Raw genomic sequence first — 17,939 nt, 5'->3', positions numbered from 1 at the left:
AAGTTGTCATCAAACCAGTTCGCAAAGACCCTCGTGGTCAGATAGAATTCCTAAGCGTTTGTTGCTTACTGGTTTGAGAAGGAAGTATGTAGTTAACTTGTGAAGCTGGCTACTGCAAGGGGTAGTGATGGTCAGGAACATGGATGTACTTAAAAGAGGATTAGACAAATTCATGAAAGAGAAGGCTAAGTTCTTCCTCTACAGTTAAAGGCAGCATGCTTCCAAATGTCAGCCGCTATGAGCTTTCTCAGGCACTGCTTGTCGGTGTCCCAAGAGGCATCTGTCAGGAATGAGCCAGCTCCCAGTGTAACTTTGCATCCGGCTGCTGAATACAGTCAGGAACAGAGAAGTTTGGAGTCGACGCTGGCTGAGATGAGCACACAGCTGCCAGCATTGACTCCCTCTAACCTTGGACAGCCAGTTGCCAAGGGAACAACTGAGAGCGGGCTGGAAAACAGCCGAAGGTCTCAGGAAGCTCAAAAAGGCTTGAAAAGCCACACAGACAGTTTTTCGGAATAGGAAGAGGCTGTAGCTGACAAAAAAGTCCAAGGCAGAGGCGAATTGGGGGGCTGCTAGACAGGAAGCAAAATAAGAGACGTAAAGGTCGACACCAGAAGGAGTCTTCAGAAGGGTCATCTTGAGTGATAATGCCGGTGGCTTGGCTAGAGCCATCCGGAGTTATCTGTTTGTATTTACAATAAATCCTCCTTTTTAATTACCTACGCTTACTGTGTTATCAAGCTGGGAACCTGGACTCTTGACAGCATCTACCTGGTCATTGTGAGAACAGTATGCTAGACTAGGTGGACCATTGGCCTGAAACTGTAGGGCTTTTCTTATGTCCAGCACATTGACTTTAATAAATTAGACTGTGCCAAACATTTGATCTGACTTTCAGTTTTTTTAATGTTATGATTGGGAGAGCAGGGCATGAAAAAGAATATGCCTGCACAGAAGGGGAAGACTACCAGCGCTGGACAAAACAGGCCATTTATTTCTATATACCTTTTAAGAAATCTGCTACGTGCTGCAAACATTTCCTTGCAGCTTGAAATTCAAATGGCCCCAGGCCAAAAGATACAGTCATTCCATGGAACCCATCCTGAAGATGACGCCATGTCACCGGCACACCATTGTCCTCTAGACGTTTCTTGTATAACAGTCCGTCGTCCCGGATAAGATCATACTCACAGGTTAAAATGAAAGTCTCAGGGAGCTGGCAGATGATGTTATCCTCCGCTAAAAGGGGGGAAAACATTGTCTCAAAACCTCGTTTGCAGAGTTCATGAAGCTTTTCCGAAAATGGAGGAGGTACTGCCGGGACATAGCCCCTGCCCTTAAACTCTTCTGGGATGTTGTCAGCATTAATCCATTTCCGGTGCTTCAGCCATATATCTGCAGAGACATGGGCGCCCTTTAGGATTCCATCCACATTGATCATCTTCCCTGTGAGATACTTAAAACCGTGTTTGACAGCTCGTTTCCTGAACAACAGAGGAATGGAATGGTTTTGCTGATAGGAAGGCAAATTGAAGTCCACTGCTTGGAGGAAAGGGTAGACCAGGAACTGAGCTCGCATTCTTGGGAGATCCTTCCTTGCCACTAGTTGTTGACAGACAGCTGCAGCAATCGTGCCCCCGCTACTGTCCCCTCCAATGGCAATTCGGTTGGGGTCCACTCCGTATTCCTTTGCATGCTTCAAAAAGTGGATTGCAGCAGTACGGCAGTCCAATACCGGAGTTGGATACAGATGCTCAGGAGCTAACCGGAAACTTACATGAAAGAGAGAGATTTTATAAATTCAACAGTGTACATTGCATAGAAAATGAGCATGTTTCTTCATGGCATATTGAAGGTTTGTATTGGGGGTGTGTCTTTTTTTACCCCACGGGGCAAATTCCTGTCTGTGCAACCTTCTGGGGACTACATGATGGGTGGAACCAGAGCCTAAGCAGACATAAAATGAAAAGTTTATATTTGTACTCGTAGGCTACTTCCTATGAACACCACACATTCCTCCAACTTTGCAAAATATGCACATTCCAGCCAGGCAGATGAAGTGTGTGTGTGTGTGTGTGTGTGCGCGCGCACACACACACACACACAAAACAGGGACTATGGAGGTGGTCATCTGGGGTGAGTTCTGAGGGACAGAGTGCTCCATTCAGCCCACATCCCTGAGGTTTCCAACCCTGGTATATTGCTTTGAATTTTCAAGCTATCTGGGTTTTATTTTAATCTCTCAGTTTAGGGCCACTGTTTTTAATTCTCTCATCAAAATAAAGCACCCTCAGATTATACTAGTATACTGTAGAGCTAAATAAACGCCACAGCTCATCTCCAACTAAGAGTAAAACAGTGGAAATCTGGAAAGAAAAGTTGCTGATTTTCCTGGACATTTTGTCAATTTCCACCCCGACATTGCTGCCGATTGCAATATTTTGGATACGTCTGAGAAATTCAGAAATATGGCAAACCATAGAACTCCAAAAAAATAAGGTAAAGCTGAAACATGAAAACAACAATAGGGTTAAGGGGTAAAGGTAAAGGACCCCTGACAGTTAAGTCCAGCTGCGAAGGACTCTGGCGTTGCTGCGCTCATCACACTTTACTGGCCAAGGGAGAGACGTTTGTCTGCAGACAGTTTTTCCATGTCATGTGGCTAGCATGACTAGGCCACTTCTGGTGAAACCAGAGCAGCACACGGAAATGCCGTTTACCTTCCCGCTGGAGCGATACCTATTTATCTACTTGCACTTTGACGTGCTTTCAAACTGCTAGGTTGGCAGGAGCAGGGACCGAGCAATGGGAGCTCACCCCGTCGTGGAGATTCGAACCGCCGACCTTCCAATCAGCAAGCCCTAGGCTTAGTGGTTTAGACCACAGCACCACCCGCATCCCAAGAAGGGTTAAGGATTAACTATGTATATTCTGAGGTATTCTTGCAAACTGTGCTATGCCATTATGATGTCTGTTTCTATTTCAATTGAAATGAAACAAAAATATCTATATGACACTGAGAAAGAGAAATGATAGTTGTGGACTGAGATTCTATAAGATTTTATAGGAATTTTGCTCCTCTCTTTCTTTTCATGCTCCACCTTGGGTAGCGTTGGGGAAGAAATTCCAGTTCAGTTCACCTCTGCAGATAAACACACCTACTGTATTTTTCGCTCTATAAGACGCACCAGACCACAAGGGAAAAAGTGAGTCTTATAGAGCAAAAAATATGGTAATTTGAAGTTTCCGTACACAGTGCACAAACAGAAACACAATCATCCTTTGAAACATACACAGTGCAGTTTTCCAGCCGAGGAATGTATAGAACTAAATGCTTTACTGGGGTAAAGTGGGCATAAAAATGCATATGTATATTCTTGAAAATAACATACAAAAATAAGGGTGAATTCATACAAGAATTCAAACAGTTTTTATGAGGACTCTTTTTAAAGGCAAGCTTATGTGGAGAACTGAATTTAAGACTTAAGCAAAAGGAAGAAACTGAGAAAAAATGAAATGGACAAACTAGAGAGACTTCCGGGTTGGTGCCTCCGGTAATGGCGGAATTCCTCTGATCGGGAGGAATTTGCCTCGTGGAAATCTGGGTCTGGCCACCACGGCGAAGGCGGAGACCCATTAAAAATCACAGGCGGGCGAAGCCTGTGAACGTGGGAATCGGCGGGCACCTTTTGCGCCTCCCCTACTCACGGGGAAACCCGGTTTCGGGGATCCGGAGCGACGTGGGGTGAGCGGCATGGTGCTTCGAATCGACTGCTTTTTCCACGGAGCGAAACTGCATAGCTGTTGCCTGAGAGCGCTGACTTTTTCCTGTGGACAATTTGATCTTAAAGCAACTACCCGAGAGTAGAGTGAAGAATTGGATTTTTAAACGTCTTCATTTGGCACCGAAACGGGGAGGTTCAAAACAGGAAGTCCACCTTCCCCTTTCTTAAATAGACTGAAGCAAAGAGGCTGCAAGCTAAAGTCTTGGAAAGCCTACTGTAAAGGACTAAATTTCCATCAGTAAAAAATATTAAACCCCCCTTGGAAGCAGGAAAAGAGGGGGGAAGTTTTGGATTGTATATGCTTGCAGGAGAGAGTGAAGGAAGTTAAAATACCACCGCTCCGAACCTGGAAACGGGCTGCTAGTAAGACTGACGTGCTTTGGATTGTTCATTGACTGTGAATAGAACGTTCGCTAACAGCTAGCTAAATAAGAGAGATACATTGTTTCAATTGTCTCCGTCTGACCTTAAAAAGGCGTAAAAGTAACTGAAAACTGTAACTTTATTGTTTGAACTGAGTTTTAAAAGGGGACATTACGGATTAATACAAACAGCAACTGTTTCCCCCTAGAGGAAGCTTTTGAAACTGTTACAAGACCTGGATTAGGGGAATTTCCAGCTGCAAGATAAAAACTGTGTGACTGTGGGACTGACCTTGAATTTCTTAAGTGTTATGGCAGATGGAAAGGAAAAAATAGACCAGTCAATTCCAGAAAAAACAACAAGGTCTGGGAAGACCTGACAGCAATCTAGGAGAGCCTCAACATCAGGCCCCCCTGCGGCTGTACCAGTGCATTCTAAATCAAGAGGAATGTTAACAGAAGAGGCCTTAGCGGTTGCATTAAGTAAGATAAATGATTCATTGGAACAACTTAACAAGAAAGCAGACGCGACAAATGCGAAAGTGGATGCTGCAACTATTAAAAGCGACTTAAATACAGAAAGTATAAATAATTTGGGACAAAAGGTGAATACTAACTCAGAAACCATCCAGAAATTGATACAGGAATCTACTTTGATACGGCAGACCGCAGAGGAAGCTAGGGAAAAAGTTGCTGCTTTGGAAGGTAAAGTAACACAACTGGAGAGAGAGAGTGTCCCAGCCCTACAGAGGCAACTTGAGAACCACAAGTTGATGCTTTCTATGATTGAGCTCAAAGAAAAACAGACGAATTTGAGGATCAGAGCTTTACCTAAACTGGAGAAGGACAGTTTGATAGACTTTCTCACGCAGGAATTTGCTGATTTTTGGGACTTGGACTTGGATCAAGAGGAGTTCAGAATTGTGAGGGCCATTAGACTTGGAAGAGGAGGGAAAAAAGAGAAGAATAGAATAAGAGACTGTTTGATTACCCTCCGAACTAAAGAAGAGAGAGGCAGAATTTTGGGTTGGCACTACCAGAAGACTTTGGAAGTACAACAGTCAAGAGTGGAAATTTTTAAAGACATCCCGAAATATCTTTTGGATCTTAGGTCTAACTATGGAGATTTGGTTGACCTGCTGAGAAGGAACAAAATCATCTTCAGGTGGGAGTTTCCCCAAGGTCTATCCTTCAGTTTCAAAGGAAGGAAAATAAAATAAGATCAGTAGAAGATAAAGTAAAGTTTTTGTATAAATACGAAGAAGATTTGCAGAAGGGACTTGGAAAACAGCCAAGAGCACCGGATAGAAGATCATCAGATAGAGGACTAGAGCAAAGAGCATTGGATAGAAGATCACCAAATAGGGGAATATTGGATATATCAGCATTATCCTTTGGACTGGATCCCCCAGTGAATGTGACACCAACACCACTAACAGAAGAAGAGCAAGCATTGGGTGCAGTTGGAGGAAAATCAGAGTAATTATACCATGGCATTGCAAGTATTGAGTTGGAATGTGAATGGACTGAACTCCCCGGAAAAAAGGCGGAGAGTCTTTCATTTACTGAAAAAAGAACAATTGGACTTGATTTGTCTACAAGAAACACATGTGATAAGGCTACACTGGAAGATATTGAGTAATAAAAGATTGGGCCATGAATTTATCTCATCAGATAAAGTTAAAAAAAGAGGAGTAGTTCTTTATGCAAAGGAGAGCCTATCACCGAAATTTATATTCAAAGATGACCAAGGAAGATATGTTGCAATTGAAATTCAGTTACAAGGAGAGAAATTCTTGATAGTAGGCATCTATGCACCAAATGAAGGAAAATCGGAATTTTTAAAGAAGTTACACGAGACTCTGATGGACTACATGGATTACAATATGATTTTGATGGGAGATATGAATGGAGTGGTGTCTACAAATATGGATAAGGCACAGAGAAAGGTAGTCACCAAAGATGGTAGACTACCAAAAACCTTCTTTGACATGACTGAAAATATGAATTTAGTTGATATCTGGAGAATAAAGAATCCTCTGGGAAGAGAGGGAACTTTCTTCTCTGAGGCTAAAATGACATGGACAAGAATTGACCAAATTTGGGTAAGTAGAGGACTGGTTCCGAAGACCAGCAAAGTGGAGATTTGCCCCAAAACTTGTTCTGATCATAATGCTGTGAAGATGGAAATTAAATTGATGCCAATTGGTTCCTTTAGATGGAGGATGAATGATACTTTGTTTAGGAATGAAGAAGTGATCAAGAAGGCCCAAAAAACCTTGACAGACTATTTTGAGATAAATATGAACACTACAGTGGAAAAAAGAGTAATCTGGGACGCAAGTAAGGCGGTTATGAGAGGATTCCTGATACAACAGAATGCAATTAAGAAGAGAACTCAAAATGAAAAAAAGGATAAAATCCTGGAGAAAATAAAGGAAGGAGAGACGAAACTGAGAGCAAAACCAAAATCACAGGAGATCCTGAAAGAGATAAAGTTATATCAAGTACAATATATGAAATTGATGAATCAGGAAACAGAATGGAAGATCAAACAGATGAGACAAAAGACATTTGAATCGGCAAATAAGTGCGGGAAATTGTTGGCTTGGCAAATGAAAAAAAGACAAAAACTTAATACTATTACGAATTTGGAAGGAAAGAATATACAGAACCCAGTGGAGATTAGGAAGTGCTTCCAGAGGTATTTTAAACAACTTTATACACAGGAGAAGCAGAAAGAAATGGATATTGATCAATTTTTGAAAATAAATGGACTACAGAAAATCTCTCAGGAAAATAAGTTAATGTTGAATTATAAAATTACGGATCAGGAAGTGGAAGGGGCCATCCAGAACATGCAATTAGGTAAATCTCCAGGACCAGATGGTTTGACTTCAAGATATTACAGAACTTTGAAAGAATGGTTAATACAACCATTGAAGGAAGTCTGTAATGAAATATTGGAAGGGAAAAGGGCACCAGAGTCGTGGAAGGAAGCTTATATTACACTTATATCAAAATCAGAGACTGAAAAAGCACAGCTTAAGAATTACCGCCCCATATCGCTGCTTAATGTGGACTACAAAATTTTTGCAGACATTTTGGCTAAAAGATTAAAAAAAAGTGTTAGTAGAAGAAATTCATAAAGATCAAGTGGGCTTTCTCCCGGGCAGACATTTGTCTGACAATATGAGGAACATAATTAATATCTTAGAAAAATTACAAGTGAATATAAATACTAAGGCAGTTCTGATATTTGTGGATGCGGAGAAAGCCTTTGATAATATTTCTTGGAGTTTTATGAAGAAAAATTTACAGGGGATGGAGGTAGGTCAAGGTTTTGAAAATGGTATAGGTGCAATTTATTCAGAACAAAAGGCAAAATTAATTGTGAACAATGTAGTGACAGAAGAGTTTAAGATTGAGAAAGGAACACGACAAGGTTGCCCAATCTCTCCATTGCTTTTCATATCGGTCCTGGAGGTTTTGCTAAATATGATTAGAAAGGACCAGTTGGTTAAAGGTATACAAGTGGGAGCTAAACAGTACAAACTGAAAGCATTTGCTGATGATTTAGTATTGACTTTACAGGAGCCAAAATCTAGTACCAAAAGGGTACTGGAACTGATTCAAGAATTTGGCAAGGTAGCAGGTTTTAACTTGAACAAGATGAAAACTAAGGTTTTAGAGAAAAATTTAATTGCAAATGAGAGAGAGAAGTTTCAGGAGGAGACAGGATTAACATTGGTTAAGAAAGTGAAATATTTAGGGGTTAATATGACTGCCAAGAATGTGAACTTGTTTAAGGATAACTATGAAAAATGTTGGATTGAAGTGAAAAAGGACTTGGAAATATGGTCAAATTTGAAGTTATCATTGTTAGGCCGAATTGCTGTGATAAAAATGAATGTATTGCCAAGGATGTTGTTTTTGTTTCAAACATTGCAAATTTTGGACAAGATGGGTTGTTTCAAGAAGTAGCAGAGAGATATTTCTAGATTTGTCTGGCAGGGCAAGAAGCCTTGAATAAAATTCAATATATTATCTGATGCTAAAGAAAGAGGTGGATTTGCCCTGCCAGTTCTTAAACTTTATTATGAATCAGCTGCTTTTTGCTGGCTGAGAGAATGGCTGCTTCTTGAAAATACTGAGGTGCTGGACTTAGAAGGTTTCAACAATGTTTTTGGGTGGCATGCATATTTGTGGTATGATAAGGTAAAAGCACATAAAGCATTTAAAAACCATATTGTTAGAAAAGCACTGTTTAATGTCTGGATAAGATATAAGGATTTGTTAGAAAATAAAACCCCAAGATGGTTGTCACCAATGGAAGCGATGGCACACAAAAAAACTCAATATGGAGGCCAAATGGCCAAAATATTGGGAAATTCTGGAACAAGATGGAGACAGAATAAAACTGCATAGTTTTGAAAAATTGAAAAACAGAGTGCGAGATTGGCTCCATTATTACCAAATAATGGAGGCATACAACTTGGACAAAAAAGTTGGTTTCCAGGTGGAAAAATCAAAATTGGAAAGCTTCCAACAAAAGATTAAAAATACATTAAAACATCAGTCATTACAAACATCCCTAAACAGGGCTGCCTTCAGCTGGCAACCCTAATGTCCATTCCAGAGCACTGCAAAGAATAAATTCTAGGAATCATGGCCACTGTGTGCATGAAAAGAGAATAATCCATGCATGACAATTGTGATTAACCCTGAATTGTTTTGTAGACAGATGAAACAGGATACTAGGAGACATTTAATGAATAGGAAAATTAGTCAAAATCTTAATAAAGATTATTACCAAATAATGGAGGCTTACAATTTGGATAAGAAAATTGGCTTTCAGGTGGAAAAATCAAAATTGGAAATAGAACTGTTAGACCCTAAAACTAAGAATTTGTCAAGAATGTATAACTTGCTGTTGAAATGGAATACACAGGATGAAACTGTGAAATCTGCTATGATTAAATGGGCACAAGATGTTGGACATAACATTATGATGGCTAACTGGGAACAGTTATGGACCACAGGTATGAAGTTTACGGCATGTAATGCCTTAAGAGAGAATATAATGAAAATGATATACAGGTGGTACATGACACCTGTCAAGCTTGCAAAAATCTATCATTTGCCCGATAACAAATGTTGGAAGTGTAAAGAGATTGAAGGTACATTCTTTCACCTTTGGTGGACATGCCCAAGGATTAAGACTTTCTGAGAGATGATTTATAATGAAATGAAAAAGGTATTTAAATATACCTTTCAGAAGAAACCAGAGGCCTTTCTCCTGGGCATGGTCGGCCAATTGGTGTCAAAGAAGGATAGAACTTTCTTTATGTATGCCACAACAGCAGCAAGAATACTTATTGCAAAATATTGGAAGACACAATATTTACCCACCCGGGAAGAATGGCAGATGAAGTTGATGGACTACATGGAATTGGCAGAAATGACTGGCAGAATCCGAGACCAGGGAGAAGAGTCGGTGGAAGAAGACTGGAAAAAGTTTAAAGATTATTTATGGAATTACTGTAAAATTAATGAATGTTAGGAAAATGTTGGAATGAAGTTATATGGCTTTAGTAGAAATGTTATAAGGAATTAAGGATAAATAGATTAATAGAGTATTAAAGGGAAAATAAGGTTAGAATGTGTTAAGATAATTATAAGATTAAAAATAGAGGAAGATGGAAAGGAATTGCTGAAAAAATTAATAGAAGTGGAATACAAAAAGGGAGGTGTGAGGAGGTCGCAGAAACAAGTAAATGAAAGATAAGTTATTGAAAGTATTTGCTGTGTTTTAAATTGTGTTTGTTTTGTTTCGTTAGTTTAATATTAGTGTTTGTTAGTGTAATGTAGTTTTTTTGTATTGTATTGTATTGTATTGTATTGTATTGTATTGTATTGTATTGTATTGTATTGTATTGTATTGTATTGTATTGTATTGTATGGTTTTTCTTTTCTGTAGTGTCTAAATTGTTGGAAAAGGTAATAAATATTATTTTTTAAAAAAGAAAGAAATGGACAAACTAGAGGTCAGCAAATTTTTTCATTGGGGGGGGGCGGTCCACTGTCCCTCAGACCTTGTGTGGGGCCGGACTATATTTTGAAGGGGGGAAAACAAATGAATTCCTATGCCCCACAAATAATCCAGAGATGCATTTTAAATTAAAGCACACATTCTACTCATGTAAAAACATGCTGATTCCCGGACCATCCGCAGGCCGGATTGAGAAGATGATTGTGCTGTATCCGGCCCCCGGGCCTTAGTTTGCCTACCCATGAACTAGCCCATCGGTCCACACTAGGGGTAGGAGAGGTTCAGAGGTTTCAGATCATTCCCTGAAAGTGGCTGTGCTTGAACAAAAGCTACAGATGATGCAATATGCACCTGAATACGACTTTCTGAGAATCACAACTGGGGAGAGGGCTGTTACACTTGGTTTCCGCTTGCTGGCTTCTCATGGGCAACTGGTTGCGTACAGGATGTTGGATTAAATGGGCCATTCACTGACCTGATCCAGCAGAACTCATCCTATGATTGGGGCCTAGAACATAAAAAATATCCAAATGCAAAACGGAATGTCCATTTGAGAGGTTGGCCAAATCACTATGTAAATTTTAGCAGGCTTCTTCCGAGCTCAGGTCTTAGGAAGGATTAGAAGCTGAGGGGACTCTAACACACCTTTTTTTTACAAAGAGAATGTAAGCACTTACTTGACATTCACAACCACTGACTCACTTTGGTGGGCAATATAGCAGCATGATCTTTCAAAGGCTCCTGCGGGGTGAAAACACACAGACACACACAGTCAACAGCTATAGGGGGCAGGGAGCGTCCATAACAAAATTTCCTAGTCATTCATATTGAAATCGTTTTGAGTTACACCCAGCATTAGCCCTCCTCAAAGTAAATCCATTGAATGAATGAATGAACTTGGGGGGCCACCAGGTGGCGCGTTGGAAGATGGCCGACAATAACATCTCTCTGACCCATACGAGGTAATTAAGGGGCTGCTATGGGTAGTATGCAGTCTTCCTACCCCCCCCAGGAGACGGGGGCGCTGCCTTGCCAGCGGTGTTCACAATGTACCCCCTGATCCGAGAGATGGCACGAGCCCTCAGTGAAGTCAGATCTTCCTGACGCCGATTCCAATTAGCGCTATGATTGGAATGAAGCTGAAGTACCTACATCAAGTAATGTTCGAGAGATAAAACTGCTGATTAATGGATCTCTGTGACCGGGAGTGATGGATGGATAAGTAAATTTTCTGATGAATCACTACTAGGAGACTGTATGTTTGGAATGAAGGGGTGTGTGTGGAGGAAAAAACTTTTTTTTTCTTTGCACGATGTGATATTAATAACCCTTCACCCCAGATAGAAATAAGATTGTTGCGTTTTTATTAATCACAAGCAGGAATCCAAGAACTGTGTGGGATGGATTATAACAGGAGAGAGGATTGGTGAACGGTGAGAAAGAGGAAATTTTTTATGACGCAGTTAAAAAATGGCGTCTCGCCAAGACAAGCTTGCCGGAGAAAGAAGGACAGGGGGAAGAGAATCAGGATCGTTCGAAAGAGAAGGAATGTTGGAATGCAAGCTTGACCTGACAGAGCCTCCTGATTCATTTGATTTATTTGGAAAGCCTGAGAAAAGTAAAGGACAGACCGAAGATTAATTTTTTTTTATGGAAGCATTGAACAGAGGCTGTCCCTGAGCGATATGATCTTTGAAGAGTACAAAACCCACACAGAGGATGCCTGTTTTCAATCTGCTTGTGAAAATTATCAGCGATCGCAAAGAAAGGAATATACGATAACAACAAGAAGAGAAAGTAAGTAATAAAGGACTATCTGGATTGAACTGGATAGAACTGTCTAATTAAAGCAGTAATATAAGTGATGTTTGGACTCGTTCGGAGTTTTGGACTCGTGCGGAGCTTGATGTATGGGTATCCCCCCAAAAAATTACAATTTGGCTGTATAATTTGGAACTAATGTGATTTGGATAATGTGATGTGATTGGCCTGTTAATAAAAATTATTATTATTTTTTTAAAAAAAAAGATTGAATGAATGAACTTTATTACGTTTACAGACCAGGATAAAAAACAAAAAAAACATATAAATAAAATAGCAGTTAGGATTTTTTTAACTGATAAATGTTGGAGCAGATAAGGACAAAGAAACAAGCATAGGATAAAAACATCTGAATAAAATACAAGATTAAACACAGATAATGGGTGGATAAAAATTGATAATTAAAACAGATAAGAACTAAAAACAAATAAAAACATACAGTTAAAACAACTGTAAGAGCATAAGAACTAAAAGACTCGCAGTTAAAACAACTATAAGAGGCTGCAGAGTAGAAGCCTCTGAAATAGAGGACACTCACGGCATTAGAAACTGATGTGCAAATATGGTTAAAACAGACAATTAAAACAATGTACAACAATAAATTTAGAAACAATGTACAACAATAAACTATCCCAGGGAGTTGACTCACAGTCACCCATGGAACCGAGTTTGGGGATTTTCATGCCGGACTATTTTGAATTGGGCAATGGTCTGCGCCTACAGATATGTAGAAAGAATCTGGCAACCATCCAGGTCATCTTCTGATCTTTGCCTAACAGCAAAAGGTCAAATACAGTGGTGCCTCACAAGACGAAATTAATCCGTTCCGTGAGGCTCTTCGTATAGCGGTTTTTTCGTCTTGCGAAGCAAGCCCATTGACAGCTTAGCGGATTAGCGCTATTAGCGGTTTAGCAGCTTTTAGCGGATCAGCTGATAAGCGGCTTATCAGCGGATCAGCTGATAAGCGGCTTAGGGCTTAGGAAAAGGGGGGAAAAGGGGGGGAAACCCCGCAGGAACCCGCAAGACATTTTTGTCTTGCAAAGCAAGCCCATAGGGAAATTCGTTTTGCGAAGCGCCTCCAAAACGGAAAACCCTTTCGTCTAGCGGGTTTTCCGTCTTGCGAGGCACCACTGTATTCGCTTTTGCAGGAGGTCGGCGAGCCTCACCAGTAGGGGATCAATCATCTTATTACGTGCCTCTTCATAAAAGGAAGATCTAAAGAACAAGTGTTCTGGGCTTCCTATCTCTCCCAATGGACCTAAAAGCAGCCTTTGATACAGTCTCCAGAACCAGACTTTGGGACAGACTACAGGGTACCAATATAGATAGAAGGCTCCTGCTCTAAGAAAAAAAAGTAAATCCATTAAAATTAACAGATATGACTAATTTGGGTCTATTTATCTTATTTTACTTATTTATTGAATAAAATTTTATTGAATAAAATTTATAGGCCACTGGATTGTAAAAAAAAAAAGGAAAACAAAACCCTGAAACCTAATGAACCTACTCTGAGAGAAACTTAATTGGACTGAACCAAATAAATATATATATAAATATAAATATAAACATAAATATAAACAGGACCAAGCCTCAGTCCACATTTCTGCTTAGTTATTTCTGACCATTTCTGGAACCTCTTTTCAAATCATTTGGCATATGTCAGGGAACTGACATCAGAGCGAGAGGTGGAGGCAAGGCTCCAAAACGATGCAGGAGAGGGGACCAGCAGGGGGGAAGGAATTCAGCGTAACACCAGTAGAGAAGAGAAGGAGATGGAGGATTTGGAGACAGGGCTCCAAGACCCTTCACCAGAGACTAGTGGGGAGAGCGCTGACACACCTCTGCCTTCCCCTTACTTGCGCAGACGAGTTCCGCGCAGGGAAAGTAGGAGGAGACTTGGTGTCAAACAGCTCTTATGCTGGAAGAGGTTCAAGAAACGCCCACTGACGGATTCTGCAAGCGACTGACCGGCCACGGAGTGTGGGCTGTCAGCCAAGGCATGGTGAGCCAGGCAATCTAACCGAAATTGAAGGCAACTTACGCGCAAGTAACCCCTTACAACCATTACAGCGTACAAAGCAGAAACATGCTCTTTGGCATTTTAAGGATTTTTCATTGACCATTAAGGCTGGTGAGAATACAGAAATGGTCACCAGTGTGAATGGATTGTCTCATTTTCTTGTAATAGGATCCCATCCTGCCATATGAATATAACTTGAGATGCATACAGGGGCAGTACAAACCACTCCCACCACCCTCCATGGCAAACATTTCAGAACTCCCAAATTATCCTAGAACAATATAGTTTTAAGATGCTTTCAAAGAACTTACGCATTGTTCCGAAGAGAGCAATACCTCCATGAAAATACATCACTCCTCTCCTGTTCTCAGCAGGTGATGTTTGGGGCCAGTGCACCCTGACTGGCACCCCATCGAAAACCAGGTCCTTTATTACCATCCCTTGGTAGTGTTTTGGTGATATCCAAACATCTAAGATCCTCCAGATCATATACCTGTGGCAAACGCCAAGTTTTTCCAGGAGCAGCCCCTATTTGGACCAAAACATTTAGCATCCATGATCTGCTTCGGATCTTTTTGCATTCACAGTGAAAAGCCCAAAGCCCAACCTCCTGCCATGGAGGGAACCAGAACTGAGAGGCAGAGAAATGCCAACGTCCACCTTAGGTAAAGGTAAAGGGACCCCTGACCGTTAGGTCCAGTCATGGCCGACTCTGGGGTTGCGGTGCTCATCTTGCTTTATTGGCCGAGGGAGCCGGCGTACAGCTTCTGGGTAATGTGGCCAGCATGACTAAGCCACTTCTGGTGAACCAGAACAGTGCAAGGAAACACTGTTTACTACCTTCCCACCGGAGTGGTACCTATTTATCTACTTGCACTTTGAGGTGCTTTCGAACTGCTGGGTTGGCAGGAACAGGGGCCGAGCAATGGGAGCTCACCCCGTCGCGGGGATTCGAACCACCGACCTTCTGATCGGCAAGTCCTAGGCTCTGTGGTTTAACCCACAGCGCCACCCACATCCCGACTTAAAATGGCACAAATTAATCACATCTTTCCCCCTTGCCAGCCCTGACCCTAACAGTTGGGATCACTCTCATTTCCCGAATCTCTTCTGGCTTCACCCACTTTTTGTCACCTGTAGTGATAAATAGGGATGGGGGAAATTAAATTTATTTGCCTTTTAACAACAACAACAACAACAACAACAACCCTACCTAAACGTCTTACCTAATGACATATGAAAATACAGCACATTAAGGTCCATTGCTTGCAAATACGTTTATTAGTCACAACCGAGCAGAAATAATAGGAGGGATATTAGATGCTTAGGAGACAAATGCTAGGGACCAAGGTCCCTACCCTAAGATACTAGAGGGGGCCGAAACACCCCCCCACCACCACCACCAGGTTGATGGGCTTTCAAATATGTCACATCCCAATATTTTATTCAAGTTGGCACCCCTGAAGAAGTATGTACTAAAATGCTTGTGCATTTTCACAAGGATTAACATTTAATATTAAGAAGGGGTGGGGAGAAATGGAGAGAAACCAAACATGAGCGCTTTTTTAAAAAGTTGGGGTGGGCAGGATGAGTAGCAGGATGGAGCACAGGATTCAGAATCAAAATGCAATGGAAAGAGAGGCGGATTTCCCCCTTTAGGTAGGAATGCTCTAACACCACAGTAGGATATAGTCCTCTTTTTATGCTCCTCCTGATCACAGCCGTATTTATCCGGGGGTGCAAGGGGCGCGGGGCACCCGGGCGCTGAATTCTGGGGGGTGCCAGGTGCCTGCCACTGAAGCCACCTAAGCTCTTAACTATCTACCTGTTATGAAATTATAAATAATTTTGATCAAGCTAGAGAAACAAAATACATATATACCTAGGTATTACTGAAATGTATACCTACTGTTTCACTAAAGGACTTTCGATTTTGTGCGCCGCTTGTCATTTACAACGGTGGCACTTGTCAGACTCAAAGGCAACGCTTGTCATTCACAATGGCGCTGTGCACGCAAAATTAACTCTTACATCAAAATATTATGGTATGTATTGCATTGAGCTGCTATGCAGCAGCGGCACCTTTGACACGACTGATGTTTCTCCTAAGTAGGTGCCTAAACAATACTTATGTTAAATGTGGTGGTGTTGTGTACTTAAGTCTAAGCGTATTGTAAATAAATGAGCAAATAAAAAAGTTTGTTTCTTTCCCCTCCCTTCTCTCATAAACAAGAGATAAGGCATGGTGTCTGACATAAACATAATAAAAGTTAATTTGGGGGCTAAACTAAATTTGGGGGTGCTGAGCGAATCTTTACACCCCGGCAGCGCATATGCTAAAGACGGCCTTGCTCCCGATGGAAACACGCCGATGGGGACAGATATAACCCTGCTTTAAGCCATTTACATACTGTCTTCTCTTGTATATTAGTTGCTACAAAACTCAATGACTAAGCTATTTAGGGGCAAAACGTCGGATTACTGGAACAACGTCCAAGCACTGAACCACTGAAATATCACAAGTGGGCTCTTTATTACTGCATTTTCAGAGGGAGAGACTTGTAACACTGTAAATATGACAGCTGGACGGAATTCGTGTAAGTGCTCTGAAAAGAAAAACCACTACTCAGGCTGCATGCAAGAAAAAACCCAAAAAAACCCTCATTTGCTTGAAGTGTGGAAGGCATTGTGGTTGGGGGGTGGAGATATTACAGATGGGCAGAGTAATTCACAAGATACAAGTTGGAACTCAAAGATGCTCCCTCTTCCCTTGACAGACACAGGCAGTCTGTATCCCATACAAGTTGCTCAGTAAGAGAAAATGATCATACACACACTTACCAGTCCGAAGAGATATCCCGAAGCCATACTTATAATTTGTAATTTTGCACCATGGGTGATTCCTGGAGGAATGTGGGTCCTGGTGAGATGGTAATAAACTCCCCATGCAAGCAGCAAAGAATGGATTAAAATGGCCACATATAATGTCAGCATCCACAGAGTTTCACTGAATGCCATTCTCCTTAAGCGAAGAGGCACCAAAGAAGGGAATTTCCTTGTAGCCGACGCAAGTGACTTTGGCATGGAAGTATTTAATGCCCTGTGAAACACAGCATCCCTTGCCATCCCACACAGATCTCAGGTGATAGGGGAAAAACTAATCCCTTTAATAGTCAGGTCACACATTCCAGGCCATCCTTAATTCTATAATATCACAGCTATTCTTCAGACGGGAAGTATGGGTGTGCCAGAAAAGATGAGTGCTGTGTGGCTGGAATGATGGAGCCAATCCTGCCCTGTCAGTTGCTGTTGCCAAAGACCAATTGCTGCTCATACAACTCCACTTTTTGCTTTTACAGTTGGTTAACTTTAGAGTTTAATCCTTATGCTGAAGCCCAAACCCCTCCGGCAAACACAGTGATAACAACACCGTGCAGCTTTTATTAAGTCACTTGGTTACAGTAATATGTTTAAAACCGACAGATTCTGAAGTGTAACAGATTCAGCATGAGCATTGCACTTCATATTTCTTTCCCAAAGATGTCATAGCTGAATCCAGCACTAGCCATCAATCCAGGAACAAATGCACTGGAATAGAAGAAATGCAACAAGATAGCTACACCGGAAATACAACAATTTAGAAAAAGAGTGAACATGAAAGGGGTCCCCACTAGCTCCCAAAAGCATGCGTATAGTTGGATCTAACTATACAGCTCTACATCAGTTTTCTAGAAACTTAACAAAAACACTGGCCAGTACAGTCTTTGGATATTTAGACAAAGGACATCCTCAGGACAGTGCTGCAGAAAGTTTACCATCTCTTGGGATGGTGGCTCTCCTGTGAGCCATATCTGATGCCAGGAGAACTCCTTTGAACCAGGAGAAAGACAAAGAGGCAG

General features: G+C 41.2%; 1 protein-coding gene across 2 annotated transcripts; it reads right to left on the bottom strand.

The window, feature by feature from the left end:
• Positions 1-972: 972 nt before the first annotated feature.
• Positions 973-17,325, bottom strand: LOC307222060 (arylacetamide deacetylase-like 4). 2 transcript variants are annotated; one of them, XM_079987099.1, is made up of 4 exons: positions 16,882-17,321; positions 14,352-14,568; positions 10,877-10,940; positions 973-1,772 (listed from the first exon to the last, which is right to left on the bottom strand). In XM_079987099.1, the coding sequence occupies exons 1-4, from the start codon at positions 17,164-17,166 to the stop codon at positions 998-1,000; spliced, it is 1,341 nt and encodes a 446-aa protein (XP_079843225.1). In that variant the 5' UTR covers positions 17,167-17,321; the 3' UTR covers positions 973-997. The 2 variants fall into 2 exon arrangements, with proteins under 2 accessions (XP_079843225.1, XP_079843226.1); XM_079987100.1 differs by lacking the exon at positions 14,352-14,568 and having other exon boundaries at positions 16,882-17,325.
• Positions 17,326-17,939: the final 614 nt, after the last annotated feature.

This window comes from Podarcis cretensis (assembly GCF_951804945.1).
Source record: "Podarcis cretensis genome assembly, chromosome: 8".
In the NCBI taxonomy this organism is placed as follows: domain Eukaryota; kingdom Metazoa; phylum Chordata; class Lepidosauria; order Squamata; family Lacertidae; genus Podarcis; species Podarcis cretensis.
The sequence above is the reverse complement of the archived record's forward strand: the minus strand, read 5'-3'. Positions and strand labels throughout refer to the sequence as shown.

Coding starts and splice junctions, on each gene's coding strand:
- LOC307222060 (XM_079987099.1), bottom strand. CDS start 17,166: ATGGCAAGGGATGCTGTGTTTCACAGGGCATTAAATACTTCCATGCCA. Junction 14,569..16,881: donor CGGGATATCTCTTCGGACTG/GTAAGTGTGTGT, acceptor TGGTCCAAATAG/GGGCTGCTCCTGGAAAAACT. Junction 10,941..14,351: donor TGCTCTCTTCGGAACAATGC/GTAAGTTCTTTG, acceptor TTCACCCCGCAG/GAGCCTTTGAAAGATCATGC.